This window comes from Toxotes jaculatrix, chromosome 9, assembly GCF_017976425.1.
Source record: "Toxotes jaculatrix isolate fToxJac2 chromosome 9, fToxJac2.pri, whole genome shotgun sequence".
NCBI classification, from domain to species: domain Eukaryota; kingdom Metazoa; phylum Chordata; class Actinopteri; family Toxotidae; genus Toxotes; species Toxotes jaculatrix.
Genome location: NC_054402.1, coordinates 19,811,642 through 19,839,577, shown reverse-complemented (window position 1 = coordinate 19,839,577; position 27,936 = coordinate 19,811,642). Strand labels below are relative to the sequence as shown.

Below are 27,936 nucleotides of genomic sequence, written 5' to 3'. Positions count from 1 at the left end.
TTTCGTTACAAAATGGTACCGCATGGGTGGAGCTTGAAGTTGCAATTCGAGTCCCCAGGGTTAATGTGGGGAAAAAATATACAAAATTATCAAATGCAAAGACGTACGGGCAGCATACAATGTTTGTATCGCACATGAATTTAAAACAAGAAAACAACTGTTAACTTTGTTTCTTCTCTTCAGTCATTCTACATTTCCTGTTAGTGGTAAAACTAATATTTCAAGTTGAGTCTTTTATCTTATTTTATCTTATTGGATTTATTTATTTGAATTGTCAGTTGATATAAAACAAAGCAGTACTCTCTGTATTTATGGCCATATGCACACAGAAGACCGACTGCAGAGCAAAGCCTCACTGTCTGCAGATGTGACCACTGCAGAGCTGTTTGAGACAAAAACACAGTCAAATCACTGCCAGCTGTGGTATCATGGATGAAACGTTTTTATCAAATGCAAAGAAATCAGGGAAGCAGTTACAATAGATGCATCATCTCCACCTAGTGGGAGAGAATAGGAATGAACACACATTCTGAATGGGCAGTCATGGTAGTTTTCCAGTCCCCAGAGCATTGTGGGAGTGTACTTTTACCATAGCCCCATTGTTATTCTTGGGATGATATTACAGGTTTGCTAAAATATTTGTATGATATTCCTCTGAAACGTAGAACAGGATTATCATAACTCATTATATCAAAAAGGAGACAAGAGATTTTGACTCGGGTCTAAAGGGAAGTGTCAAAGATGGATCTTTAACTTGGAATATAGTTTGACATTTTGTTCATGAGATGGCTTTCATGACACGTTCCTGAGTTTTTCTAAACATTGGACACCAAATTACTCATAATTAGAAAAGTGAGGGTGTAGTAGAGCAATCAGTCTGCCATTGATGTCTGATGTGAATTGAGTGTTGGCTCTACTGTACAGCCTCAGAGTGGATTCTCTGATTTACCTCGACGTAAGCAGTTTTAATAATGAGCTATAGTGCAGCTTTACTGCTCAAGCATCAAACAGGTAACTTCAAATTTTCAGAGATACGTAGACTTTATCACTTCTAAACATTACAAAAAACCAGTAATCTTTGGTTGGTTAATCAGAAAAAACATCTTCATTAAAGCAGGAAGTTTTAATTTGGTACAATGTGACCAGAGACGTATGCTGACAGATCAAGGATTTCAAGTCTTGCACTTGGTATCACACAGTCTTTACTGCACAACACCTAAAGCAGGTGTGGAGTCTCTAATGAAGACATTAGTGCTCATTTTGTTTAAAGCTATAAGTTTAATTTTGATTCAGTTCTGTTCTGAAAAGTCTATCCAATGATAAAAGCAAAACAGGTACCAATGTAAGAGACCAATAAACAGAAAATAGAAATAGAAAACATAATAGAACAAGACTGAATTGTTACAAGCTAGATAATATGGTGCAATGTTGACAATGGAAAGGCTGTAAGATGGAGAAAATCTGCTTCTGTGCACCAATCCTAAAGAGCAGCCTGTTCAATGAAAACCTCAGAGTCCCAGGACCTCTTTCTGCACGTTGGAACCCAACAGTTTATTTCCAGCTTCCACACACTCTGCCACACATGGTGCTGAAAAAAAAAGAAGCACAAAAGCAGTAAGACTGAGTATAGGCAAACATATGATTCTAACCAGCACACACTGTTAAAAACAACAGATCAGCTCTTATTATTACTCTTACTACCTTTCTGAGCACGGAGCCATGACACAGCCTTCATAGCCAGAAGCTCCCACTCTTCCTTAGCGTCCATCTTGAAGCCATGAAGCCAGATCAGAGCCAGAATGGTGGCCCACACTTCCTGGTTCACCTATTTCACCAAATCAAAGAAAATCACATGGAACAGGCACAAGAGGAGTAAAATCAAAGAGAACAAAGTACATAAAGAATCTCAGGGGAAAATGCAGCCTGATTTTACTTTATAACAACATATTAACAGGATGAACAGAAATAAGACACTCAAATACGTTAGCATGAACTTTTGACCGATACAGCAAATGTTGTTTGGGTTACTGTATAAAATGCCTGTATAATTTCCCATCATTCATTTGTGTTATTATTATTGACAATAACCAACCGATGCAGGCTTTGACGTCTCCACCTCCTCCCTGCTCTTTCCCAGCACAACAGCCAGAGCTGGATCTAGTGGCCAGCAGCCAGAGGCCTCCTGCAGGGAAACCAGCTGCAGTAAAGTGTCTCTGCAAGGCTGCTGGAGCATGGTGCCTTCAGTTTCTTCACAGCTGAAAGCTGGAGAGAAAAAAATACAAGAAAGTGCAAAGATAAAATTTTCCCATCAGGCCATTTTACTGGAGTGAGGTTGTATTGTTGTTTTTTTCTTTGGGTGGGTTCTGATTATATACTGCAACAGCTGTCAACAGTTTAAAAAAAACTCCAAGTAAATATGAAACAAATATATCTGTTTTGACATGACATACTGAAAATAATGGAGCTGTGTGCATGGGTCCTACTTACCACCAAAATCATAGGAGGGCGAAGCAAGCACCTGTATCCCTCCAGCCAGATGGTGACTGGAACTAAACATTTTCGCCTGAGGTTTCTGAGATCTGTCAAAGGCACCAAGCTTTTTGTTAAGACCAGAGAAAAAGCCTTTGGTCCCGACAGGTGTTGACAGCATTTTCCTTGGTCTTAACGGAAAGCTTTTGGTCTTGACATCTGTTGAGAAAGCAGAGCAACCAAGTGCAGAGTGGTTTAAGAACAAATCCACAATGTCCACAATCTAAGACACAGAGATGTGTGTTGCACTCCCATACAGCTTTTTACTTACCCGCCTTAAGGCTGGACCCAACAAGACACAGTGACCGTTGACGAAGCTGATTACACTGAGCTACTTTCAACATAAAAAAAAAAAGTTTAAGATCAAGACATTACATGAGAATCCAAAACTAAACTACTGGTTTCTGAGCTTATTACAATGACTTACGACAGTAGTTAATAAATTACTAGTACTGTGCACATACAATCACACAGTGAGCACAGAAGAAATTCTGGCTCTTACCTACAAATGAAATGCAACAATAACAGTGATTTGCAAATTCGTAAAACAAGTAATGATTTTTTTAATGTGAAAGTGCCATGCTGTTGTGCTTTTGCATGCTTTCCATTAAGATTGTGCCGCTACACCAATGAGCCAAAACATTATGACCAATCAGTGATAAGGCAAATGATGCTGATTATCGGTTCTCGTAGTGAGCTTGTTGGATAAATGGAAAAATGGACACGTATAAAAGTATGGAAGACTTTTCTCTTAAATTGCCTTCTGGCATTTCTGCTTTACTAGATAACTACAGGAGACAGAGATAAGAAGGACCCTGATATGTGGTACACACGTCACCAGGTGAGATACCAGGGCACCCCAACTTTAGAGGCTTTGACGAGGGCAAAATCGGAAAGACAACTGGGTCGGAGCACCTCAGAAGCGGAAATGCTTGTGGGGTCCTTCACAGTTTTGAGTACCTGCTGACAGTGATCCGAAAAGGAACAAAGCAGGAATAGGGGACAGGGTGCTGGGGGCCGTACTAGAACAAGTCCAGTCAGCTGTAGCTCCACCTCTCAAAGTACAGAAATTACAGGGGCAAGACACCACAGAGAGCCATCAGAGGTCTTGTAGAAACCTTGCCTTAGAGACTTGCTTGGATGGCACTCGAAGGACCAACAGTATATCAACCTATGGTGGTCAAAATGTCTTGGCTCATCAGTCATGGTCAGCTATAGAAACTTTAAAGCAGAGGTTCAGTATTACTTTTTCATTTGTTAAACACTCACAGGCTGTTGGAACATTTCTGCGCACCAGAGGTCCTTGAATCGACTCGCTGTTGCCTTTATTGACAGCAATGAATGCTGTGAAGGAGCTGCTCACTCCTGACTGGACGCTCAGCTCCACCACCTTCTCCTTCACTCCTCCATCCCCCTGTCCTCTGTGCTCTCTCTCCTCCATCTCCAGGGAGCGAATCAGAGTCTGAGCACCCAACCTGTGGACTGTTGATCTGCACACAGGAGAGAGGAGTAAACCTCACTACCCACTGCACTAAATGGTTACTGTCTGATCTGAAACTGTGTTACCCTGTGTCTCCTTCAGGTTTGAGACTGAAGCGGAGCTGGTTCTGAGAGGGATGACCTGCCAGGCTGTACTTGACCGTCACACAGCCCTCTGCTGCCTCTGAACTCTGAGAAAGCATTAGTGTTAGAGATTGTGTTCAGTAAACAGAACTCAAAAGTAATAATTAAAAGCCATATCTATATTATATTTATCTTAATTCATGTGTGCATTGATTCAGCCTTTCAACTTGTTTGGTTTCTGTTCCTGTCTTTAAAGAAAGCTCACTTTTAAAAGTGGCAACTGGAGTGACTGTAAAATGAATTTAATCAATCATGAAACAGAAACTAAATGTTTCTGCAGAAAAATTCACATTTTTTAAACTGCAAAATGTGACTGGAACTTTATTTACTTTCACTTTAAGAAAAGCTTCTTAGTTTGTATACTCTACAACTTGTGAGCACAAGCACCTTGTTGCTCAGAGATTCTAGAAAGATAATGGCTCTAAAGAGAAGTTGGTTTAAGTTGAAACTAAAAATCATTTATTGTCCAACTGTAAATGTACCAGTAGACACACTCTCCTAGTTCGCTACTTAGTCCCCTTCATATGACCAATCACACAGGTATGAGATGGGGCTGCTCGTACCTGTCCAGTGAGTTGGGCATAAACCAGTGACCTTTGACCCTGAAAAAGTGCTGTGATTGGTGGAGAGAGAACAGTAACAGACACTTCTTTTGGTAAATCCCATGTGACTGAGATATCCACCACAGCTGGCTGCAGAGCAAATCGAAGCGACTGCATCACCTGGTTGGAAAAAAAGTTGGGACAGGAGCTCAGCTTTTACTTAGTGGAACTATGATTTGTGTGCACAAAAAATGACTGTTGCATTGTTTAACTTGACAGTTTTTCTATGCTTTAATATCTTTCTTACCTTAGGTTGCATCCTGTCAGCGCCTGTGATGAACTGAGCGTGACCTCCTCCTTCCTTGGCCATCCCATTGATTAGAGCAGAGCTGGCCCCTTCCCCAATCCCAAAAGAGAAACACCTACAGTACAATAGTTTTGTTTGTAACACACACAGCACTACAACATGGGACATAGTGTTGGAGTCATGTCTTGTGTTTTGTGTCTTTATGGTTTCACCTGTGAGAACCTGAATTCTCCTTCACCAGATTTATCACTTCCTTGGTGTTGAACACCTCTCCGTCAGTAAAGACAAACAGCTAGGGTGGAGAGTTTACACATAAGTTACAAAACATGCAACATGTGCTGAAAGCCATTCACATAATCCTGTGTTAGGAATCTGCTGCAGTAACACAACTGGTTCTTATGGTGAAGTGGAAAGAACAAGGGTAAAAACCTGTTAGTTCAGATTCATACTTGTTTGTTAAAAAAATAAAAGAGTAGGAAATTCTGTGCTGATAATTGGACTGGTATGGGATTGTTAGAAACAAAAACAATATTTAAGACACACACACAAAACACATTCTGTTTAACATGTTAAATATGGGCTTGTTGTACTTTATTCATTAGGTTAGGCATTCTGTCATTGACAGTGTCTGTGTGTGTGTGTGTGTGTGTGTGTGTGTGTGTGTGTGTGTGTGTGTGTGTGTGTGTATGTGTTTATGTATTACTTGTCTAGGCTGACTGGGAATGCAGGACTGGCTGTAAATATGTTGGAGGGGCTTAAGGATCTCTGTTCCTCCCAGATTTGCCTCCATCACCTCAACCTCCTTCAGAGCCTCTTCCATGGTCTTCTGTTTATACTCCACACTCTTACTGCCATCACACAAATGCATGAACACATGCACCAAGGCAAACACACATGTACAAACATTAACAACAAAATACAGGAGGGACTTTACTGAACTGAGTGACATGAGGGAGTGACTTACGGGAAGATGTGTTCATAGCTGGACCCAAAACTGTAGATGTTGAAATAGCAGCCCATGGGTAAGCTCTTCAACAGGAGCAGCAGAGTGTCCTGGAGGAAGGACAGAACAGATAGTGAAGGTTACTGTGTCAGAGGGACACTGAATGATTTTATGATGGAGTTAACACTTTATGAATACCCTGGCACTGCCAATGCGAGTCTGATGACTCCTCCAGGTGTTCATGGATGAACCCATACTCCCAGATCGATCCATCAAGAACACAAACTCTCCACAGGAGGCGAGTGAAGACATCACAGACTGGGGGAACTCAGGGTACAGGCTCAGCATCACTACAGGATCACCCATCAGAGTGCCTGAAACACACATTGTTTATTCCAACACATGTAACTCAGTTGGAAGATGAGGATAATGAACTTCACTAATCTGCTCTCACCAGGTTTGGCAGAGGCCTGTCCTGCCTCCACCACAGCAGTGGGTTGGTGGGCGTCTTTGTAATAAATCAGAAGTTCAACATCTCTGTCAAACTTGTGTCCTGCAGCCAACTTCACCTGCAGTTCACAAAACACACTCATAAATATCAACAAAGTTACACATTTTGTTCTCAGTACTGAGGAACAACCACACACACAACACACATCAGCAGTCTACCTACCGTGGCCTGGGTCTGCTCTGTGTTGAGGTACTGGAGAGGGTCCAGGGAACAGTTGGACTCTACTTTAGAGACTGGACGAGGAGAGGACACTCGGGCAGAAAAAGACAGACTGTAGGGAACCAGAGAGGCTGGGACAGAGGTCACCTGGACACTGGCACCTTCACTTCCTGTGAACAAGGTAGAAATGACATAATGAAAGACACATTACATTTAAGCTTCTAACCTAAGAGTTTTGCTTTGCGTCCCAACTGTGCACTAAATTTTAAAAATGTTGGCTGGATTTCTCACCCTGAGGTTGGTAGCGAGGGTTGAGCACAGCAGGCAGACAAAACCTCAGACCATCATCAGCCTGCACAGCCAGCTCAGTGACATATTCCAGCCTGATGGAGGCGCTCTCTCCTGGAGGCAGACTGCCCACACTCAGAGAGAATATATCTGGACTCTCCTCACTCTCCTCCAATAGGAAGGCCTGCTGACCGGAGCTCAGAGCATCATCATACTCCTCACGAGCCTGGAGACCAGATGACACATGTGAGCCACGTTCAGTGTCTTTACTGTTTCTTTAAGATCCATTATAGTGAGTAAGACTTTACTGTCCATCTCACCTGCTGTTTCTCCTTCACCTCAGCTACAATCTCTGTCTGTCCAATCTTAGCACTGAAATGACAGACAGCAGCATCTCCAGGCAGAGGGAAGACAAAAACAGCCTCTATTGGTTTGTCCTCCTTGTTCTCGTAGTTCAGAGTGGAGACCAGTGTAGCCACATGGTCCTTCACCTCCAGCTCCACCTCAATGCTCTTCAGAGGAACTGACCGAGAAATGGAAGGAAGCGCATGAAGACAATGTGAGAACTGTTGTACTTTCTGCAAAGACATTTTAAAATAACTCTTGTTACTCTTTCAAGTTTCATTCTATTTTAGTCATATTAAGGCTGAACCCGTTCATCAAGCTGATAGTAAAACATGCCTCTTTCTAGCAGTATGCAAAGCAGGATATGATCATGTGCCCAGCAAACATTGCAGTCAATACAAGCCTTTATTTTCGAACTTTACATGATACAAAAAGTTTTTGTTTTCTAACAGCTCTGTACCTGGTTCCTTCTGAGCAGTTAGTAGACCACAGCAGTCCATCGTACCTGTGCAACAATTACAACAATTAACAAGGACATTTAAGCACTTGAATGGTAAAGTTAACTACTGTGCATTGTGGGTCTTCAGCAGTTAGTAAACAGTAAATATATTTATTTCATTACACGTGAACGCCAAGTTGAAACAGCAGAAAACCTGAATAGGAGTGCAACACATATCTGTGTGTTTTTGTAATAACAGTAAAGTTTTTTTGTTTTGTTTTTTCAAAGGTGTGAGAGTCCAGCAAAACATTTAATAGATTTACTGGTGAAATTTCCAAAGTTACAAAAGAAGCTGGGAAAAAAAAGAAATCAAATGGTCAATCTATCTCCTCTTTCTCCACGTTTAATGTAATCATCAACTCAGTCAATCAATCAATACACTGATCAATACTCTCTGATCTTCAGTGCCGTGCGTCCTCGCTCTTCCTGGTTCAGTTTGGTTAATTTTTCTCCACTTTGTTTATGTGTTTTTGTTTTTATTCACACAGCTGTTTGTTTGAGGGCTGCTGGGGAAGTTAAAACAGCATTTAGTGTTTCCAGTCACTGACGGAGAAGAATGGAAATAATGTCAGTGTGTGGGAGGCGACTGGCCTTCGTCGTTACCGTATTTTTAACGACCTTACAATAATACCCCACACAGATTCCCATATACTTTCAAGCCTAGTGTGACAACAACACTGTCCAGAAGGTTCTCCAATGTATCTCATATGATTCAGTCCAACATGACCAGTGAGTTATGGATTACTGGAATAAACTAAGAGAAGAAGAACGCTCACCTCTGACGATCAGTGTTTGGGATAGATTTCTGCAGCTCCCTCCTGTAAGTGAGTCGGCACAATTTATATGTTTGTTGAACAGGGAAGCTCTTATTCCGATCTGAACTGAAAATGACAGTCACTCAGCGGTACCACCTCCCAGGGTACGCTCGATTTCGTTACAAAACAGCACCGGATGGGTGGAGCTTGAAGTTGCAAATTGGAGTCCCTTTCCAGAAGCTTGATGTCGGGGAAAAAACCCGTATCAAATGCAAAGAAATCAGGGAAGCACTTACAATAGATGCATCATGATGCACCCATTCTGAATGGACAGTCATGGTAGTTTTCCAGTCCTCAGAGCATTGTGGGAGTGTACTTTTACCAAAGTGCCATTGTTATTCTTGGGATGATATTACAGGTTTGCTAAAATATTTGTATGATATTCCTCTGAAACGCAGAACAGGATTATCATAACTCATTATATCAAAAAGGAGACAAGAGATTTTGACTCTGATCTAAAGGGAAGTGTCAAAGATGGATCTTTAACTTAGAATATAGTTTGACATTTTGTTCATGAGATGGCTTTCATGACACGTTCCTGAGTTTTTCTAAACATTGGACACCAAATTACTCATAATTAGAAAAGTGAGGGTGTAGTAGAGCAGCATGTCAGTCTGCCATTGATGTCTGATGTGAATTGAGTGTTGGCTCTACTGTACAGCCTCAGAGTGGAGCAGTTTTAGTAATGAGCTGTAGTGCAGCTTCACTACTCGAGCATCAAACAGGTAACTTCAAATTTTCAGAGGTTACTATTTTATTGACATTATTCCTGGTGATGTTGCTGCCTACTGATCTCCACACGCATTTTCTCAGAATGTGTGTGAATATAACCCAGGAAGTGGTTTTGGGCCCAGGACTGTGCAGAAGCAGGGGGCAAGATGTCATCTGAAGTGTCAGGTTCATCTCCAGGAAAATACACTTCCAGTCTGAGCTGTGACTTAGACTTTATCACTTCTAAACATTACAAAAAAACAGCAATCTCTGGTTGGTTAATCATAACAAAAACATCTTCATTAAAGCAGGAAGTTTTAATTTGGTACAATGTGACCAGAGACGTATGCTGACAGGTCAAGGATTTCATGTCTTGCACCTGGTATCACACCGTCTTTACTGCACAACATCTAAAGCAGGTGTGGAGTCTCTAAGACATTAGTGCTCATTTTGTTTAAAGCTATAAGTTTAATTTTGAGGTGTTTTATTATTCACTTTATTTACTTTTAAGTATTCAGTGCTGTTCTGAAAAGTCTATCCAGTGATAAAAGCAAAACAGGTACCAATGTAAGAGACCAATAAACAGAAAACAGAAATAGAAAACATAATAGAACAAGATTGAATTGTTACAAGCTAGATAATATGGTGCAATGTTGACAATGGAAAGGCTGTAAGATGGAGAAAATCTGCTTCTGTGCACCAATCCTAAAGAGAAGCCTGTTCAATGAAAACCTCAGAGTCCCAGGACCTCTTTCTGCACGTTGGAACCCAACAGTTTATTTCCAGCTTCCACACACTCTGCCACACATGGTGCTGAAAAAAAAAGAAGCACAAAAGCAGTAAGACTGAGTATAGGCAAACATATGATTCTAACCAGCACACACTGTTAAAAACAACAGATCAGCTCTTATTATTACTCTTACTACCTTTCTGAGCACGGAGCCATGACACAGCCTTCATAGCCAGAAGCTCCCACTCTTCCTTAGCGTCCATCTTGAAGCCATGAAGCCAGATCAGAGCCAGAATGGTGGCCCACACTTCCTGGTTCACCTATTTCACCAAATCAAAGAAAATCACATGGAACAGGCACAAGAGGAGTAAAATCAAAGAGAACAAAGTACATAAAGAATCTCAGGGGAAAATGTAGCCTGACTTTACTTTATAACAACATATTAACAGGATGAACAGAAATAAGACACTCAAATACGTTAGCATGAACTTTTGACCGATACAGCAAATGTTGTTTGGGTTACTGTATAAAATGCCTGTATAATTTCCCATCATTCATTTGTGTTATTATTATTGACAATAACCAACCGATGCAGGCTTTGACGTCTCCACTTCCTCCCTGCTCTTTCCCAGCACAACAGCCAGAGCTGGATCTAGTGGCCAGCAGCCAGAGGCCTCCTGCAGGGAAACCAGCTGCAGTAAAGTGTCTCTGCAAGGCTGCTGGAGCATGGTGCCTTCAGTTTCTTCACAGCTGAAAGCTGGAGAGAAAAAAATACAAGAAAGTGCAAAGATAAAATTTTCCCATCAGGCCATTTTACTGGAGTGAAGTTGTATGGTTGGTTTTTTTTTTATTGTTTTGGGTGGGGGGGGGGGGGGGGGGGGGGGGGGGGGGCACAGCTGTCAACAGTTCAACAAAAACTCTAAGTAAATATAAACAAATATATCTGTTCTGAAATGACATACTGAAAATAATGGAGCTGTCTGCACGGGTCTACTTACTACCAAAATCATAGGAGGGCGAAGCAAGCACCTCTATCTGTTGAGCCATTATCACCTGAGGCTTCTGACGTCTGCCAAAGGCACCAAACTTTTTGCTAAGACCAGAGAAAAAGCCTTTAGTCTTGACAGCTGTTGAGAAAGCAGAGCAACCGAGTGCAGAGTGGTTTAAGAACAAATTCACAATGTCCACAATCCATGACACAGAGATGTGTGTTGCACTCCCATACAGCTTTTTACTTACCCTTCTTACGGCTGGAACCAGCAAGACACTTTGGAGCAATACGATCAATCTGAGCACAATAAACTACATTCGAGAAATCTGCAAGACAAAAAAAAAAAAAAAAAAAAGTTCAAGATCAAGATATTATATGAGAATTAATAATCCAAAAATATCAACTAAACTACTGGTTTCTGAGCTTATTACAATGACTTACGACAGTAGTTAATAAATTACTAGTACTGTGCACATACAATCACACAGTGAGCACAGAAGAAATTCTGGCTCTTACCTACAAATGAAATGCAACAATAACAGTGATTTGCAAATTCGTAAAACAAGTAATGATTTTTTTTAATGTGAAAGTGCCATGCTGTTGTGCTTTTGCATCCTTTCCATTAAGATTGTGCCGCTACACCAATGAGCCAAAACATTATGACCAATCAGTGATAAGGCAAATGATGCTGATTATCGGTTCTCGTAGTGAGCTTGTTGGATAAATGGAAAAATGGACACGTATAAAAGTATGAAAGACTTTTCTCTTAAATTACCTTCTGGCATTTCTGCTTTACTAGATAACTACAGGAGACAGAGATAAGAAGGACCCTGATATGTGGTACACACGTCACCAAGTGAGATACCGGGGCACCCCAACTTTAGAGGCTTTGACGAGGGCAAAATCGGAAAGACATCTGGGTCGGAGCACCTCAGAAGCGGAAAGGCTTGTGGGGTCCTTCAACAGTTGTGAGTACCTGCTGACAGCGATCCGAGGAGAAACAAAGCAGGAATGGGGGACAGGGTGCTGGGCAAGTCCAGTCAGCTGTAGCTCCACCTCTCAAAGTACAGAAATTACAGGGGTCAGACACCAAAGAGCACAGTCAGAGGCCTTGTAGAAACCTTGCCTCAGAGACTTGCTTGAGCGGCACACAAAGGACCAACAGCATATCAAGCAAAGGTCAAAATGTCATGGCTCATCAGTAATGGTCAGCTATAGAAACTTTAAAGCAGTGGCTGAGATCCAGTATTAGTTTTTCATTTGTTAAACACTCACAGGCTGTTGACAGAGATGTGCGTTGCACTCCCATACAGCTTTTTACTTACCCGTCTTGAGGCTGGACCCAGCAAGGCACATTGGATGGAAAAGACCAAGCTGATAACAATGACCTACGTCCAACATAAAAAAAAAAAAAATCAAGATCAAGACATTACACGAGAATTAATAATCCACAAATATCAACTAAACTACTGGTTTCTGAGCTTATTACAATGACTTACGACAGTAGTTAATAAATTGCTAGTACTGTGCACATACAATCACACAGTGAGCACCGAAGAAATTCTGGCTCTTACCTACAAATGAAATGCAACAATAACAGTGATTTGCAAGCTACAGAAACTTTAAAGCAGCAGCTGAGATCCACTATCATTTGTCAAACACTCACAGGCTGTTGGAACATTTCTGCGCACCAGAGGTCCTTGAATCGACTCGCTGTTGCCTTTGTTGACAGCAACGAATGCTGTGAATGAGCTGCTCACTCCTGATTGGACGCTCAGCTCCACCACCTTCTCCTTCACTCCTCCATCCCCCTGTCCTGTGTGCTCTCTCTCCTCCATCTCCAGGGAGTGAATCAGAGTCCGAGCACCCAACCTGTGGACTGTTAATCTGCACACAGGAGAGAGGAGTTAACACAGGTGGAGCTTCATGTGTATGAGTAAAATTTAGAGCTATGCAGTAAATGTAGATAGATCGTGTGTTAGGTCCTAAACATCAAATAACATATAGAGACATTAGAGATTTTGCTTAATGCCATGTCTCAGAGCAATATTCTTTCATTAAATACTGTTGTGTTTCTCACAGCTTGGTACATTTTTATCTAAATAATTAATCTCAAACTTTATAATGTGAGGACCCAACACATAACAGCACTGTCCGATCTAAAACTGTGTTACCCCGTGTCCTCGCCAGGGTTTAGACTGAAGCGGAGCTGGGTCTGAGAGGGATGACCTGCCAGGCTGTACTCGACCGTCACACAGCCCTCTGCTGCCTCTGAACTCTGAGAAAGCATTACAGTGTTAGAGACCATGTTTGTTACTGTAATCACCTACCTGATTATGTGTATACTGTACATATACATGTATGCTGAGGATCAGACTCAGCTCAGGTATTTCACTATTAGACGGTGCTCGTACCTGTCCAGTGAGTTGGCCATAAACCAGTGACCTTTGACCCTGGAAAAGTGCTGTGATTGGTGGAGAGAGAACAGTAACAGACACTTCCTTTGGTAAATCCCATGTGACTGAGATATCCACCACAGCTGGCTGCAGAGCAAATCGAAGCGACTGCATCACCTGGTTGGAAAAAAAGTTGGGACAGGAGCTCAGCTTTTACTTAGTGGAACTATGATTTGTGTGCACAAAAAATGACTGTTGCATTGTTTAACTTGACAGTTTTTCTGTGCTTTAATATCTTTCTTACCTTAGGTTGCATCCTGTCAGTGCCTGTGATGAACTGAGCGTGACCTCCTCCTTCCTTGGCCATCCCATTGATTAGAGCAGAGCTGGCCCCTTCCCCAATCCCAAAAGAGAAACACCTACAGTACAATAGTTTAGTTTGTAACACACACAGCACTACAACATGGGACATAGTGTTGGAGTCATGTCTTGTGTTTTGTGTCTTTATGGTTTCACCTGTGAGAACCTGAATTCTCCTTCACCAGATTTATCACTTCCTTGGTGTTGAACACTGCTCCATCAGTAAAGACAAACAGCTAGGGAGGAGAGTTTACACATAAGTTACAAAACATGCAACATGTGCTGAAAGCCATTCACATAATCCTGTGTTAGGAATCTGCTGCAGTAACACAACTGGTTCTTATGGTGAAGTGGAAAGAACAAGGGTAAAAATCAGTTTGTTAAAAAAATAAAAGAGTAGGAAATTCTGTGCTGATAACTGGACTGGTATGGGATTGTTAGAGACAAAAACTATATTTAAGACACACACACAAAACACATTCTGTTTAACATGTTAAATATGGGTTTGTTGTACTTTATTCATTAGGTTAGGCATTCTGTCATTGACAGTGTGTGTGTATTACTTGTCTAGGCTGACTGGGAATGCAGGGCTGGCTATAAATATGTTGGAGGGGCTCAAGGATCTCTGTTCCTCCCAGATTTGCCTCCATGACCTCAACTTTCTTCAGAGCCTCTTCCATGGTCTTCTGTTTATACACCACACTCTTACTGCCATCACACAAATGCATAAACACATGCACCAAGGCAAACACACACGTACACGCATTAACAACAAAATGCAGGAGGGACTTTACTGAACTGAGTGACATGAGGAGTGACTTACGGGAAGATGTGTTCATAGCTGGTCCCAAAACTGTAGATGTTGAAATAGCAGCCCATGGGTAAGCTCTTCAACAGGAGCAGCAGAGTGTCCTGGAGGAAGGACAGAACAGATAGTGAAGGTTACTGTGTCAGAGGGACACTGAATGATTTTATGACAGAGTTAACACTTCATGAATACCCTGGCACTGCCAATGCGAGTCTGATGACTCTCGCTGTTGTTCAGACATGAACTCATACTCCCAGATCGATCCATCAAGAACACAAACTCTCCACAGGAGGAGAGTGAAGACATCACAGACTGGGGCAACTCAGGGTACAGGCTCAGCATCACTACAGGATCACCCATCAGAGTGCCTGAAACACACATTGTTTATTCCAACACATGTAACTCAGTTGGAAGATGAGGATAATGAACTTCACTAATCTGCACTCACCAGGTTTGGCAGAGGCCTGTCCTGCCTCCACCACAGCAGTGGGTTGGTGGGCGTCTTTGTAATAAATCAGAAGTTCAACATCTCTGTCAAACTTGTGTCCTGCAGCCAACTTCACCTGCAGTTCACAAAACACACTCATAAATATCAACAAAGTTACACATTTTGTTCTCAGTACTGAGGAACAACCACACACACAACACACATCAGCAGTCTACCTACCGTGGCCTGGGTCTGCTCTGTGTTGAGGTACTGGAGAGGGTCCAGGGAACAGTTGGACTCTACTTTAGAGACTGGACGAGGAGAGGACACTCGGGCAGAAAAAGACAGACTGTAGGGAACCAGAGAGGCTGGGACAGAGGTCACCTGGACACTGGCACCTTCACTGCCTCCACTTCCTGTGAACAAGGTAGAAATGACATAATGAAAGACACATTACATTTAAGTTTCTAACCTAAGAGTTTTGCTTTTGTGTCCCAAACTGTGCACTAAATTTTAAAAATGTTGGCTGGATTTCTTACCCTGAGGTTGGTAGCGAGGGTTGAGCACAGCAGGCAGACAAAACCTCAGACCATCATCAGCCTGCACAGCCAGCTCAGTGACATATTCCAGCCTGATGGAGGCGCTCTCTCCTGGAGGCAGACTGCCCACACTCAGAGAGAATATATCTGGACTCTCCTCACTCTCCTCCAATAGGAAGGCCTGCTGACCGGAGCTCAGAGCATCATCATACTCCTCACGAGCCTGGAGACCAGACGACACATGTGAGCCACGTTCACTGTCTTTACTGTTTCTTTAAGATCCATTATAGTGAGTAAGACTTTACTGTCCATCTCACCTGCTGTTTCTCCTTCACCTCAGCTACAATCTCCGTCTGTCCAATCTTAGCACTGAAATGACAGACAGCAGCATCTCTAGGCAGAGGGAAGACAAAAACAGCCTCTATTGGTTTGTCCTCCTTGTTCTCGTAGTTCAGAGTGGAGACCAGTGTAGCCACATGGTCCTTCACCTCCAGCTCCACCTCAATGCTCTTCAGAGGAACTGACCGAGAAATGGAAGGAAGCACATGAAGACAATGTGAGAACTGTTGTACTTTTTTATTTTTTTATTTTAGTCATATTAAGGCTGAACCTGTTCATCAAGCTGATAGTTAAACATGCCTCTGTCTAGCAGTGTGCAAAGCAGGATATGATCATGTGCCCAACAAACATTACAGCCAATACAAGCCTTTACTTTCGAACTTTACATGATCCAAAAAGTTAGTGTTTGTTTTCTAACAGCTCTGTACCTGGTTCCTTCTGAGCAGTTAGTAGACCACAGCAGTCCATCGTACCTGTGCAACAATTACAACAATTATCAAGGACATTTGAGGTCTTTCTGGATGGTAATGATAGTAATGACTAGTTGTCAGCAGTTAGTAAACAGTAAATATATTTATTATATTTCACATGTATGCCAAAAATAAAGTTGAAATAGCAGAAACCCTGAATGACTGTGCTTTTGTAAATACAGTAAATGTTTTTTTTTTTTTTTTTTTTTTTTTTTTTTTTTTTTTTTTTTTAAGGTGTGAGAATCCAGCAAAACATTTAATACATTTACTGGACATATTTCCAAACAAAAACAAAAAAAAGCTGGGGAAACGTTCACGTTTAATGTAATCATCAACTCAGTCAATCAATCAGTCAATCAATCAATACACTGATCAATACTCTCTGATCTTCAGTGCCGTGCGTCCTCGCTCGTCCTGGTTCAGTTTGGTTAATTTTTCTCCACTTTGTTTATGTGTTTTTGTTTTTATTCACACAGCTGTTTGCTTGAGGGCTGCTGGGGAAGTTAAAACAGCATTTAGTGTTTCCAGTCACTGACGGAGAAGAATGGAAATAATGTCAGTGTGTGGGAGGCGACTGGCCTTCGTCGTTACCGTATTTTTAACGACCTTACAATAATACCCCACACAGATTCCCATATACTTTCAAGCTCAGTGTGACAACAACACTGTCCAGAAGGTTCTCCAATGTATCTCAAATGATTCAGTCCAACATGACCAGTGAGTTATGGATTACTGGAATAAACTAAGAGAAGAAGAACGCTCACCTCTGACGATCAGTGTTTGGGATAGATTTCTGCAGCTCCCTCCTGTAAGTGAGTCGGCACAATTTATATGTTTGTTGAACAGGGAAGCTCTTATTCCGATCTGAACTGAAAATGACAGTCACTCAGCGGTACCACCTCCCAGGGTACGCTCGATTTCGTTACAAAACAGCACCGGATGGGTGGAGCTTGAAGTTGCAAATTGGAGTCCCTTTCCAGAAGCTTGATGTCGGGAAAAAAACCCGTATCAAATGCAAAGAAATCAGGGAAGCACTTACAATAGATGCATCATGATGCACCCATTCTGAATGGACAGTCATGGTAGTTTTCCAGTCCTCAGAGCATTGTGGGAGTGTACTTTTACCATAGCCCCATTGTTATTCTTGGGATGATATTACAGGTTTGCTAAAATATTTGTATGATATTCCTCTGAAACGCAGAACAGGATTATCATAACTCATTATATCAAAAAGGAGACAATAGATTTTGACTCTGATCTAAAGGGAAGTGTCAAAGATGGATCTTTAACTTAGAATATAGTTTGACATTTTGTTCATGAGATGGCTTTCATGACACGTTCCTGAGTTTTTCTAAACATTGGACACCAAATTACTCATAATTAGAAAAGTGAGGGTGTAGTAGAGCAGCATGTCAGTCTGCCATTGATGTCTGATGTGAATTGAGTGTTGGCTCTACTGTACAGCCTCAGAGTGGAGCAGTTTTAGTAATGAGCTGTAGTGCAGCTTCACTGCTCGAGCATCAAACAGGTAACTTCAAATTTTCAGAGGTTACTATTTTATTGACATTATTCCTGGTGATGTTGCTGCCTACTGATCTCCACACGCATTTTCTCAGAATGTGTGTGAATATAACCCAGGAAGTGGTTTTGGGCCCAGGACTGTGCAGAAGCAGGGGGCAAGATGTCATCTGAAGTGTCAGGTTCATCTCCAGGAAAATACACTTCCAGTCTGAGCTGTGACTTAGACTTTATCACTTCTAAACATTACAAAAAAACAGCAATCTCTGGTTGGTTAATCATAACAAAAACATCTTCATTAAAGCAGGAAGTTTTAATTTGGTACAATGTGACCAGAGACGTATGCTGACAGGTCAAGGATTTCATGTCTTGCACCTGGTATCACACCGTCTTTACTGCACAACACCTAAAGCAGGTGTGGAGTCTCTAAGACATTAGTGCTCATTTTGTTTAAAGCTATAAGTTTAATTTTGAGGTGTTTTATTATTCACTTTATTTACTTTTAAGTATTCAGTGCTGTTCTGAAAAGTCTATCCAATGATAAAAGCAAAACAGGTACCAATGTAAGAGACCAATAAACAGAAAACAGAAATAGAAAACATAATAGAACAAGACTGAATTGTTACAAGCTAGATAATATGGTGCAATGTTGACAATGGAAAGGCTGTAAGATGGAGAAAATCTGCTTCTGTGCACCAATCCTAAAGAGAAGCCTGTTCAATGAAAACCTCAGAGTCCCAGGACCTCTTTCTGCACGTTGGAACCCAACAGTTTATTTCCAGCTTCCACACACTCTGCCACACATGGTGCTGAAAAAAAAAGAAGCACAAAAGCAGTAAGACTGAGTATAGGCAAACATATGATTCTAACCAGCACACACTGTTAAAAACAACAGATCAGCTCTTATTATTACTCTTACTACCTTTCTGAGCACGGAGCCATGACACAGCCTTCATAGCCAGAAGCTCCCACTCTTCCTTAGCGTCCATCTTGAAGCCATGAAGCCAGATCAGAGCCAGAATGGTGGCCCACACTTCCTGGTTCACCTATTTTACCAAATCAAAGAAAATCACATGGAACAGGCACAAGAGGAGTAAAATCAAAGAGAACAAAGTACATAAAGAATCTCAGGGGAAAATGTAGCCTGACTTTACTTTATAACAACATATTAACAGGATGAACAGAAATAAGACACTCAAATACGTTAGCATGAACTTTTGACCGATACAGCAAATGTTGTTTGGGTTACTGTATAAAATTCCTGTATAATTTCCCATTATTCATTTGTGTTATTATTATTGACAATAACCAACCGATGCAGGCTTTGACGTCTCCACCTCCTCCCTGCTCTTTCCCAGCACAACAGCCAGAGCTGGATCTAGTGGCCAGCAGCCAGAGGCCTCCTGCAGGGAAACCAGCTGCAGTAAAGTGTCTCTGCAAGGCTGCTGGAGCATGGTGCCTTCAGTTTCTTCACAGCTGAAAGCTGGAGAGAAAAAAATACAAGAAAGTGCAAAGATAAAATTTTCCCATCAGGCCATTTTACTGGAGTGAAGTTGTATGGTTGGTTTTTTTTTTATTGTTTTGGGTGGGGGGGGGGGGGGGGGGGGGGGGGGGGGCACAGCTGTCAACAGTTCAACAAAAACTCTAAGTAAATATAAACAAATATAACTGTTCTGAAATGACATACTGAAAATAATGGAGCTGTCTGCACGGGTCTACTTACTACCAAAATCATAGGAGGGCGAAGCAAGCACCTCTATCTGTTGAGCCATTATCACCTGAGGCTTCTGACGTCTGCCAAAGGCACCAAACTTTTTGCTAAGACCAGAGAAAAAGCCTTTAGTCTTGACAGCTGTTGAGAAAGCAGAGCAACCGAGTGCAGAGTGGTTTAAGAACAAATTCACAATGTCCACAATCCATGACACAGAGATGTGTGTTGCACTCCCATACAGCTTTTTACTTACCCTTCTTACGGCTGGAACCAGCAAGACACTTTGGAGCAATACGATCAATCTGAGCACAATAAACTACATTCGAGAAATCTGCAAGACAAAAAAAAAAAAAAAAAAAAGTTCAAGATCAAGATATTATATGAGAATTAATAATCCAAAAATATCAACTAAACTACTGGTTTCTGAGCTTATTACAATGACTTACGACAGTAGTTAATAAATTACTAGTACTGTGCACATACAATCACACAGTGAGCACAGAAGAAATTCTGGCTCTTACCTACAAATGAAATGCAACAATAACAGTGATTTGCAAATTCGTAAAACAAGTAATGATTTTTATAATGTGAAAGTGCCATGCTGTTGTGCTTTTGCATCCTTTCCATTAAGATTGTGCCGCTACACCAATGAGCCAAAACATTATGACCAATCAGTGATAAGGCAAATGACGCTGATTATCGGTTCTCGTAGTGAGCTTGTTGGATAAATGGAAAAATGGACACGTATAAAAGTATGAAAGACTTTTCTCTTAAATTACCTTCTGGCATTTCTGCTTTACTAGATAACTACAGGAGACAGAGATAAGAAGGACCCTGATATGTGGTACACACGTCACCAAGTGAGATACCGGGGCACCCCAACTTTAGAGGCTTTGACGAGGGCAAAATCGGAAAGACATCTGGGTCGGAGCCCCTCAGAAGCGGAAAGGCTTGTGGGGTCCTTCAACAGTTGTGAGTACCTGCTGACAGCGATCCGAGGAGAAACAAAGCAGGAATGGGGGACAGGGTGCTGGGCAAGTCCAGTCAGCTGTAGCTCCACCTCTCAAAGTACAGAAATTACAGGGGTCAGACACCAAAGAGCACAGTCAGAGGCCTTGTAGAAACCTTGCCTCAGAGACTTGCTTGAGCGGCACACAAAGGACCAACAGCATATCAAGCAAAGGTCAAAATGTCATGGCTCATCAGTAATGGTCAGCTATAGAAACTTTAAAGCAGTGGCTGAGATCCAGTATTAGTTTTTCATTTGTTAAACACTCACAGGCTGTTGACAGAGATGTGCGTTGCACTCCCATACAGCTTTTTACTTACCCGTCTTGAGGCTGGACCCAGCAAGGCACATTGGATGGAAAAGACCAAGCTGATAACAATGACCTACGTCCAACATAAAAAAAAAAAAAATCAAGATCAAGACATTACACGAGAATTAATAATCCACAAATATCAACTAAACTACTGGTTTCTGAGCTTATTACAATGACTTACGACAGTAGTTAATAAATTGCTAGTACTGTGCACATACAATCACACAGTGAGCACCGAAGAAATTCTGGCTCTTACCTACAAATGAAATGCAACAATAACAGTGATTTGCAAGCTACAGAAACTTTAAAGCAGCAGCTGAGATCCACTATCATTTGTCAAACACTCACAGGCTGTTGGAACATTTCTGCGCACCAGAGGTCCTTGAATCGACTCGCTGTTGCCTTTGTTGACAGCAACGAATGCTGTGAATGAGCTGCTCACTCCTGATTGGACGCTCAGCTCCACCACCTTCTCCTTCACTCCTCCATCCCCCTGTCCTGTGTGCTCTCTCTCCTCCATCTCCAGGGAGTGAATCAGAGTCCGAGCACCCAAACTGTGGACTGTTAATCTGCACACAGGAGAGAGGAGTTAACACAGGTGGAGCTTCATGTGTATGAGTAAAATTTAGAGCTATGCAGTAAATGTAGATAGATCGTGTGTTAGGTCCTAAACATCAAATAACATATAGAGACATTAGAGATTTTGCTACGTTGTGACCTTCTTGTTGTGAGGTGAACAAAAAGAAAAACGTTGAAAACTGTTGAAATTGGAGCTACATACCAAAAAATACTTCTGTTTTGTGTGTGTGTCTGTCAGCCACTGAACAGACTTAATGCCATGTCTCAGAGCAAAATTCTTTCATTAAATACTGTTGTGTTTCTCACAGCTTGGTACATTTTTATCTAAATAATTAATCTCAAACTTTACAATGTGAGGACCCAACACATAACAGCACTGTCTGATCTAAAACTGTGTTACCCCGTGTCCTCGCCAGGGTTTAGACTGAAGCGGAGCTGGTTCTGAGAGGGATGACCTGCCAGGCTGTACTCGACCGTCACACAGCCCTCTGCTGCCTCTGAACTCTGAGAAAGCATTACAATGTTAGAGACCATGTTTGTTACTGTAATCACCTACCTGATTATGTGTATACTGTACATATACATGTATGCTGAGGATCAGACTCAGCTCAGGTATTTCACTATTAGACGGTGCTCGTACCTGTCCAGTGAGTTGGCCATAAACCAGTGACCTTTGACCCTGGAAAAGTGATGTGATTGGTGGAGAGAGAACAGTAACAGACACTTCCTTTGGTAAATCCCATGTGACTGAGATATCCACCACAGCTGGCTGCAGAGCAAATCGAAGCGACTGCATCACCTGGTTGGAAAAAAAGTTGGGACAGGAGCTCAGCTTTTACTTAGTGGAACTATGATTTGTGTGCACAAAAAATGACTGTTGCATTGTTTAACTTGACAGTTTTTCTATGCTTTAATATCTTTCTTACCTTAGGTTGCATCCTGTCAGTGCCTGTGATGAACTGAGCGTGACCTCCTCCTTCCTTGGCCATCCCATTGATTAGAGCAGAGCTGGCCCCTTCCCCAATCCCAAAAGAGAAACACCTACAGTACAATAGTTTTGTTTGTAACACACACAGCACTACAACATGGGACATAGTGTTGGAGTCATGTCTTGTGTTTTGTGTCTTTATGGTTTCACCTGTGAGAACCTGAATTCTCCTTCATCAGATTTATCACTTCCTTGGTGTTGAACACCGCTCCGTCAGTAAAGACAAACAGCTAGGGTGGAGAGTTTACACATAAGTTACAAAACATGCAACATGTGCTGAAAGCCATTCACATAATCCTGTGTTAGGAATCTGCTGCAGTAACACAACTGGTTCTTATGGTGAAGTGGAAAGAACAAGGGTAAAAACCTGTTAGTTCAGATTCATACTTGTTTGTTAAAAAAAATAAAAGAGTAGGAAATGCTGTGCTGATAACTGGACTGGTATGGGATTGTTAGAAACAAAAACAATATTTAAGACACATGTCAAACACATTCTGTTTAACATGTTAAATATGGGCTTGTTGTACTTTATTCATTAGGTTAGGCATTCTGTCATTGACAGTGTCTGTGTGTGTGTGTGTGTGTGTGTGTGTGTGTGTGTGTGTGTGTGTGTGTGTGTGTGTGTGTGTGTGTATTACTTGTCTTGGCTGACTGGGAATGCAGGACTGGCTGTAAATATGTTGGAGGGGCTCAAGGATTCCTGTTCCTCCCAGATTTGCCTCCATCGCCTCAACCTCCTTCAGAGCCTCTTCCATGGTCTTCTGGTTGTACTCCACACTCTTACTGCCATCACACAAATGCATGAACACATGCACCAAGGCAAACACACATGTACAAACATTAACAACAAAATGCAGGAGGGACTTTACTGAACTGAGTGACATGAGGGAGTGACTTACGGGAAGATGTGTTCATAGCTGGTCCCAAAACTGTAGATGTTGAAATAGCAGCCCATGGGTAAGCTCTTCAACAGGAGCAGCAGAGTGTCCTGGAGGAAGGACAGAACAGATAGTGAAGGTTACTGTGTCAGAGGGACACTGAATGATTTTATGACAGAGTTAACACTTCATGAATACCCTGGCACTGCCAATGCGAGTCTGATGACTCTTGCTGTTGTTCAGACATGAACTCATACTCCCAGATCGATCCATCAAGAACACAAACTCTCCACAGGAGGCGAGTGAAGACATCACAGACTGGGGCAACTCAGGGTACAGGCTCAGCATCACTACAGGATCACCCATCAGAGTGCCTGGAACACACATTGTTTATTCCAACACATGTAACTCAGTTGGAAGTTGAGGATAATGAACTTCACTAATCTGCACTCACCAGGTTTGGCAGAGGCCTGTCCTGCCTCCACCACAGCAGTGGGTTGGTGGGCGTCTTTGTAATAAATCAGAAGTTCAACATCTCTGTCAAACTTGTGTCCTGCAGCCAACTTCACCTGCAGTTCACAAAACACACTCATAAATATCAACAAAGTTACACATTTTGTTCTCAGTACTGAGGAGCAACCACACACACAACACACATCAGCAGTCTACCTACCGTGGCCTGGGTCTGCTCTGTGTTGAGGTACTGGAGAGGGTCCAGGGAACAGTTGGACTCTACTTTAGAGACTGGACGAGGAGAGGACACTCGGGCAGAAAAAGACAGACTGTAGGGAACCAGAGAGGCTGGGACAGAGGTCACCTGGACACTGGCACCTTCACTTCCTGTGAACAAGGTAGAAATGACATAATGAAAGACACATTACATTTAAGCTTCTAACCTAAGAGTTTTGCTTTGTGTCCCAATTGTGCACTAAATTTTAAAAATGTTGGCTGGATTTCTCACCCTGAGGTTGGTAGCGAGGGTTGAGCACAGCAGGCAGACAAAACCTCAGACCATCATCAGCCTGCACAGCCAGCTCAGTGACATATTCCAGCCTGATGGAGGCGCTCTCTCCTGGAGGCAGACTGCCCACACTCAGAGAGAATATATCTGGACTCTCCTCACTCTCCTCCAATAGGAAGGCCTGCTGACCGGAGCTCAGAGCATCATCATACTCCTCACGAGCCTGGAGACCAGATGACACATGTGAGCCACGTTCACTGTCTTTACTGTTTCTTTAAGATCCATTATAGTGAGTAAGACTTTACGGTCCATCTCACCTGCTGTTTCTCCTTCACCTCAGCTACAATCTCTGTCTGTCCAATCTTAGCACTGAAATGACAGACAGCAGCATCTCCAGGCAGAGGGAAGACAAAAACAGCCTCTATTGGTTTGTCCTCCTTGTTCTCGTAGTTCAGAGTGGAGACCAGTGTAGCCACATGGTCCTTCACCTCCAGCTCCACCTCAATGCTCTTCAGAGGAACTGACCGAGAAATGGAAAGAAATGCAATGAACACAGAAAACAGTATTTATAAATGATCATACAAAATTAGGGTTCTTCAACATTAACAAGTCCAGGAGTTACAGGAGCTCTAATTGAGGTCTTCAGATTTCACATTCTTTTGTATCAGAGTCCAAACAGGCAAAGATTAAATTAACAAATGTTCACATTTGAGACAAAGTAATCAGCAACAATCTGAATAAAACAATTATCTCAAAACAAAGTTGATATTATATTAAACATTGGAATGAATCCATCAAATCACTGAGTAAATTAGAAAACAGAGACTGCATGGTGTCAGAACACCTGACCACCACAACTGATAGAAAACTAAGGAAAGGGACAATGTACAGACAGTGGGCTCAGCTTTTCTCTATGTGGAGATAAAGGTCAGTGTTTAGTATTAGCTGCAGAACATATTGACCGTTGTCATGCACGAAGAGAAAATTATTATTAATTATTGCTAATTATCTGTCAATGTTCAGAATTTTGTGTACTGCAGCAGTACACGTCAGCGTAGGTTTCCCATCTGTCAGGCCAATGAAGCTTATTTAAATTTAATTCAATTATGAATAAGCTCTGTACCTGGTTTGTTATCAGCAGAAAGAAGACCACAGTGGTTCACCATCATGCCAGTTCAACAGGTACCAAAGGTAGCTGTAAAAATAAAGGTAAAGAGAATTAAACTTTACATATGTCACGCTAACAAGACAGCAAAACAACAACTGGACATGCTGGGAAACTACCTATATTTCTTTTAATTTCCTAAAACGTTTCTTTAATTTAAGCAGAATTATTCAATTTAAATCACTTTATTTGTGCCCAAGGGGCAATTTAAAATTAAAGAATTAGCTGCATTCAGGTGCAAGGTGAGTTTTTACTTTTTATGAGTGATAAGTGAAATCCCACTGTGGCCCGTGTGAGCTCAGTTACAACACCCCCCCAAAAAAACGCTAAAATATAAACACAAACATTAACACAATACCCATCAACCTGTCGTATTATTTGTTTGTGTTTTGTTGGTGTTTGTTGGCAGAAATTAGGGAACATCAGTGTTTCCTAATCATAAGAGAGTCCTGTTATTAAAACTGCCTTTTACAAAAATGAAAAATGTGAAGACAAATCTGTACAAAAGCAGAACATCTGGTTTACAATGTGTAGCACACCATCCAGTGGGTTAAATATACCACCAGGTATCCTCACCTTTACACTACTGTAGGCTATGGAAAAAAAACAAATGTTATTTTTAACGTATATTCCTTCTGACAGAGAGTATATGGCATATTCAAATCATGGAAGCAATGCATCAGATGCATACCTGCAAGGAGAAAGAGTACCTTCCACAGGAACAGGATGACATACACCACAGGCTTCTTGTTGGTTATATGCAGTCAAACCCTTGTGGGCAGTGGGCGTTTTTCCTGTCACTTGACTTTATTTCTCTACCTCTGAACCTTTCCCAGGCCCACTCACCAGCTCTCTTCTATCAATCACTGCATAGTTTCAGCCATTCAGTAATCCCAAATAATATTATATATTAAATATAAAATGAAATTGTGGAAGCTCCCGAATAAATAAACAGGATCAGAATTCAGACATTTGACATAAAAGACGCTATCATTTATTTATTTATTATTATTTTTTGTCTTTGATTAGGTTTGAGAGTTTAATGAGCACGAGTATAGCTCATGAATATTCATGAGCTGATGGCATCAGTGCTGTACTGACATAATCCAGCCCCTGTCAATGTAAAATATCTGTATTATTCAGTAATTTAGAGGTCAAGAGGTATTGACAGCTATCACAGGGTGAGATCAGTAAAAAGACAGCGGTTGGAAAATGGGAAGTAACACACACCAGTAGCTGTTCTTACAAGAATATAAAGAGTATACAGATAGATTTTTGTCTGAGGATGTGGTAGAGCAGCAAAAGTACCTTTTCTAATGTGTAATGTATGTGGTTGACGTGATAGACTGAGATCTGACAGAGGTAAAACTGGGCTGTGAGAATCTTCTGGCAGAAGCAAGAGCAGTTTGACAAACTATCAGTGCAGAAAGACAAAAAAACTAGGCTGCCAGTGACTGCAGGTGAACAGGAAACATGCATTAACCTAATCTGCAGTTGTCTTCCAGTAAACTGATAAATTCAGTAAAATCCTCTGTCTGCAGCTACATGCACACATCAATGCACATCAATTTGTGTGATTTTCCAATCCTCTCGTAGCTCTGTAGCCGTGCCATCAAGCCTCCCACTGATCTTCGTTTCACTTTCAGAAAAAAAAAACAACTTGTGGGTTTTTTGTTGTTTGCCAAAGAGAGCAGTGACATATGGACCCAACCACACAAACGAAGTTGTCCGCTTGTCTCTTTGTTTCTTTTTCACAGCTTAAACACAGGATCAACTCTGACACAATCAACTATTTTTGCAGTGGAAAACTATTTTATCTCTTAAAAGGTTGCTGAGAAACTTTGGTCTTCTGAAATAACAGAAGACCAAAGCTGAAAAAAACACTCCAGTCACTCAGTTCATATCTTTTAATTGCCCTGTGTCCCACAAACTGAAGTTCAGAACTATTCCCTAGCAACTGATGCCATTCTTTGCATTGCCATTAAAAATGTGGGTAACTATGGAGAAAGGAAGGTGTTGTGGTGTTTGCAGTTGTGAAAAGTGGTGTTTCTGGTGTCGTTAGAAAAAGCAAGAGTGATGGAGAGAGAGAGGGCAGGGGGGTTGGGGTAGGCCTAAGCTGAACACCCTGGCTGGTAATTTATATTCGGCCCTTTTGTGGTGAATCAATGCACCATGCAATAATGGGGGGTAAGGAGGGGCACAAGGCTGTAGGGGAGCCAGGACGGGATGTCTTTTGCCTCATGGTGTGCCCCCCTTACTAAGAAACACACCCAAGACCGCGCAGTGTCAAACCAGACCCTCATCTGAGCTCAGCAAAGAGCTTCTTCCATTCATATCTTGGTTGTTATTTTTCTTAAGGAGCTGGCCAGAGACCAAAGCCCAAGGACAGACAAATGCAAAGACTCAACAGTTTTGACACACAGACAAGTATGCTGTAATACCCACCAGTTTCCTCTGTTTGTGGTGGTTTACCCTGTTACAT

The 27,936-nt window shown here is 41.8% G+C and overlaps 1 protein-coding gene across 30 annotated transcripts in view; it reads right to left on the bottom strand.

The window, feature by feature from the left end:
• The window catches only part of LOC121186850 (von Willebrand factor A domain-containing protein 5A-like), a 45,546-nt gene extending 19,365 nt beyond the window's left edge, over window positions 1-26,181 (bottom strand). Inside the window, exons 1-20 of one of the 30 annotated variants that reach the window (XM_041045685.1) lie at window positions 17,097-17,206; window positions 16,291-16,335; window positions 15,841-16,043; window positions 15,524-15,746; window positions 15,225-15,400; window positions 15,006-15,120; window positions 14,750-14,925; window positions 14,573-14,661; window positions 14,313-14,457; window positions 13,906-13,985; window positions 13,694-13,808; window positions 13,408-13,566; window positions 13,168-13,271; window positions 12,660-12,880; window positions 12,319-12,381; window positions 11,242-11,319; window positions 11,001-11,129; window positions 10,590-10,759; window positions 10,199-10,322; window positions 9,330-10,085 (exon numbers count right to left, since the gene is read on the bottom strand). In XM_041045685.1, the coding sequence (XP_040901619.1) occupies window positions 10,006-10,085; window positions 10,199-10,322; window positions 10,590-10,759; window positions 11,001-11,129; window positions 11,242-11,319; window positions 12,319-12,381; window positions 12,660-12,880; window positions 13,168-13,271; window positions 13,408-13,566; window positions 13,694-13,808; window positions 13,906-13,985; window positions 14,313-14,457; window positions 14,573-14,661; window positions 14,750-14,925; window positions 15,006-15,120; window positions 15,225-15,400; window positions 15,524-15,746; window positions 15,841-16,043; window positions 16,291-16,330 (2,490 nt within the window). In that variant the 5' untranslated portion in view covers window positions 16,331-16,335; window positions 17,097-17,206 and the 3' untranslated portion in view covers window positions 9,330-10,005. Of the gene's footprint in view, window positions 1,589-1,701; window positions 1,826-2,092; window positions 2,263-2,487; window positions 2,689-2,800; window positions 2,864-3,798; window positions 4,020-4,095; window positions 4,200-4,715; window positions 4,875-5,001; window positions 5,117-5,213; window positions 5,294-5,704; window positions 5,850-5,965; window positions 6,055-6,142; window positions 6,319-6,398; window positions 6,514-6,617; window positions 6,785-6,905; window positions 7,129-7,222; window positions 7,426-7,707; window positions 7,753-8,522; window positions 8,633-9,329; window positions 10,086-10,198; window positions 10,323-10,589; window positions 10,760-11,000; window positions 11,130-11,241; window positions 11,320-11,768; window positions 12,132-12,318; window positions 12,382-12,659; window positions 12,881-13,167; window positions 13,272-13,407; window positions 13,567-13,693; window positions 13,809-13,905; window positions 13,986-14,312; window positions 14,458-14,572; window positions 14,662-14,749; window positions 14,926-15,005; window positions 15,121-15,224; window positions 15,401-15,523; window positions 15,747-15,840; window positions 16,044-16,290; window positions 16,336-17,096; window positions 17,207-18,243; window positions 18,660-18,772; window positions 18,897-19,163; window positions 19,334-19,573; window positions 19,703-19,814; window positions 19,893-20,541; window positions 20,704-20,890; window positions 20,954-21,231; window positions 21,453-21,862; window positions 21,967-22,102; window positions 22,262-22,388; window positions 22,504-22,600; window positions 22,681-23,088; window positions 23,234-23,349; window positions 23,439-23,526; window positions 23,703-23,782; window positions 23,898-24,001; window positions 24,169-24,289; window positions 24,513-24,606; window positions 24,810-25,412; window positions 25,485-26,145 lie in introns of those variants that run through there. The other 29 variants (XM_041045686.1, XM_041045688.1, XM_041045687.1 and 26 more) reach the window with 29 other exon arrangements.
• Between the last annotated feature and the right edge of the window lie 1,755 nt (window positions 26,182-27,936).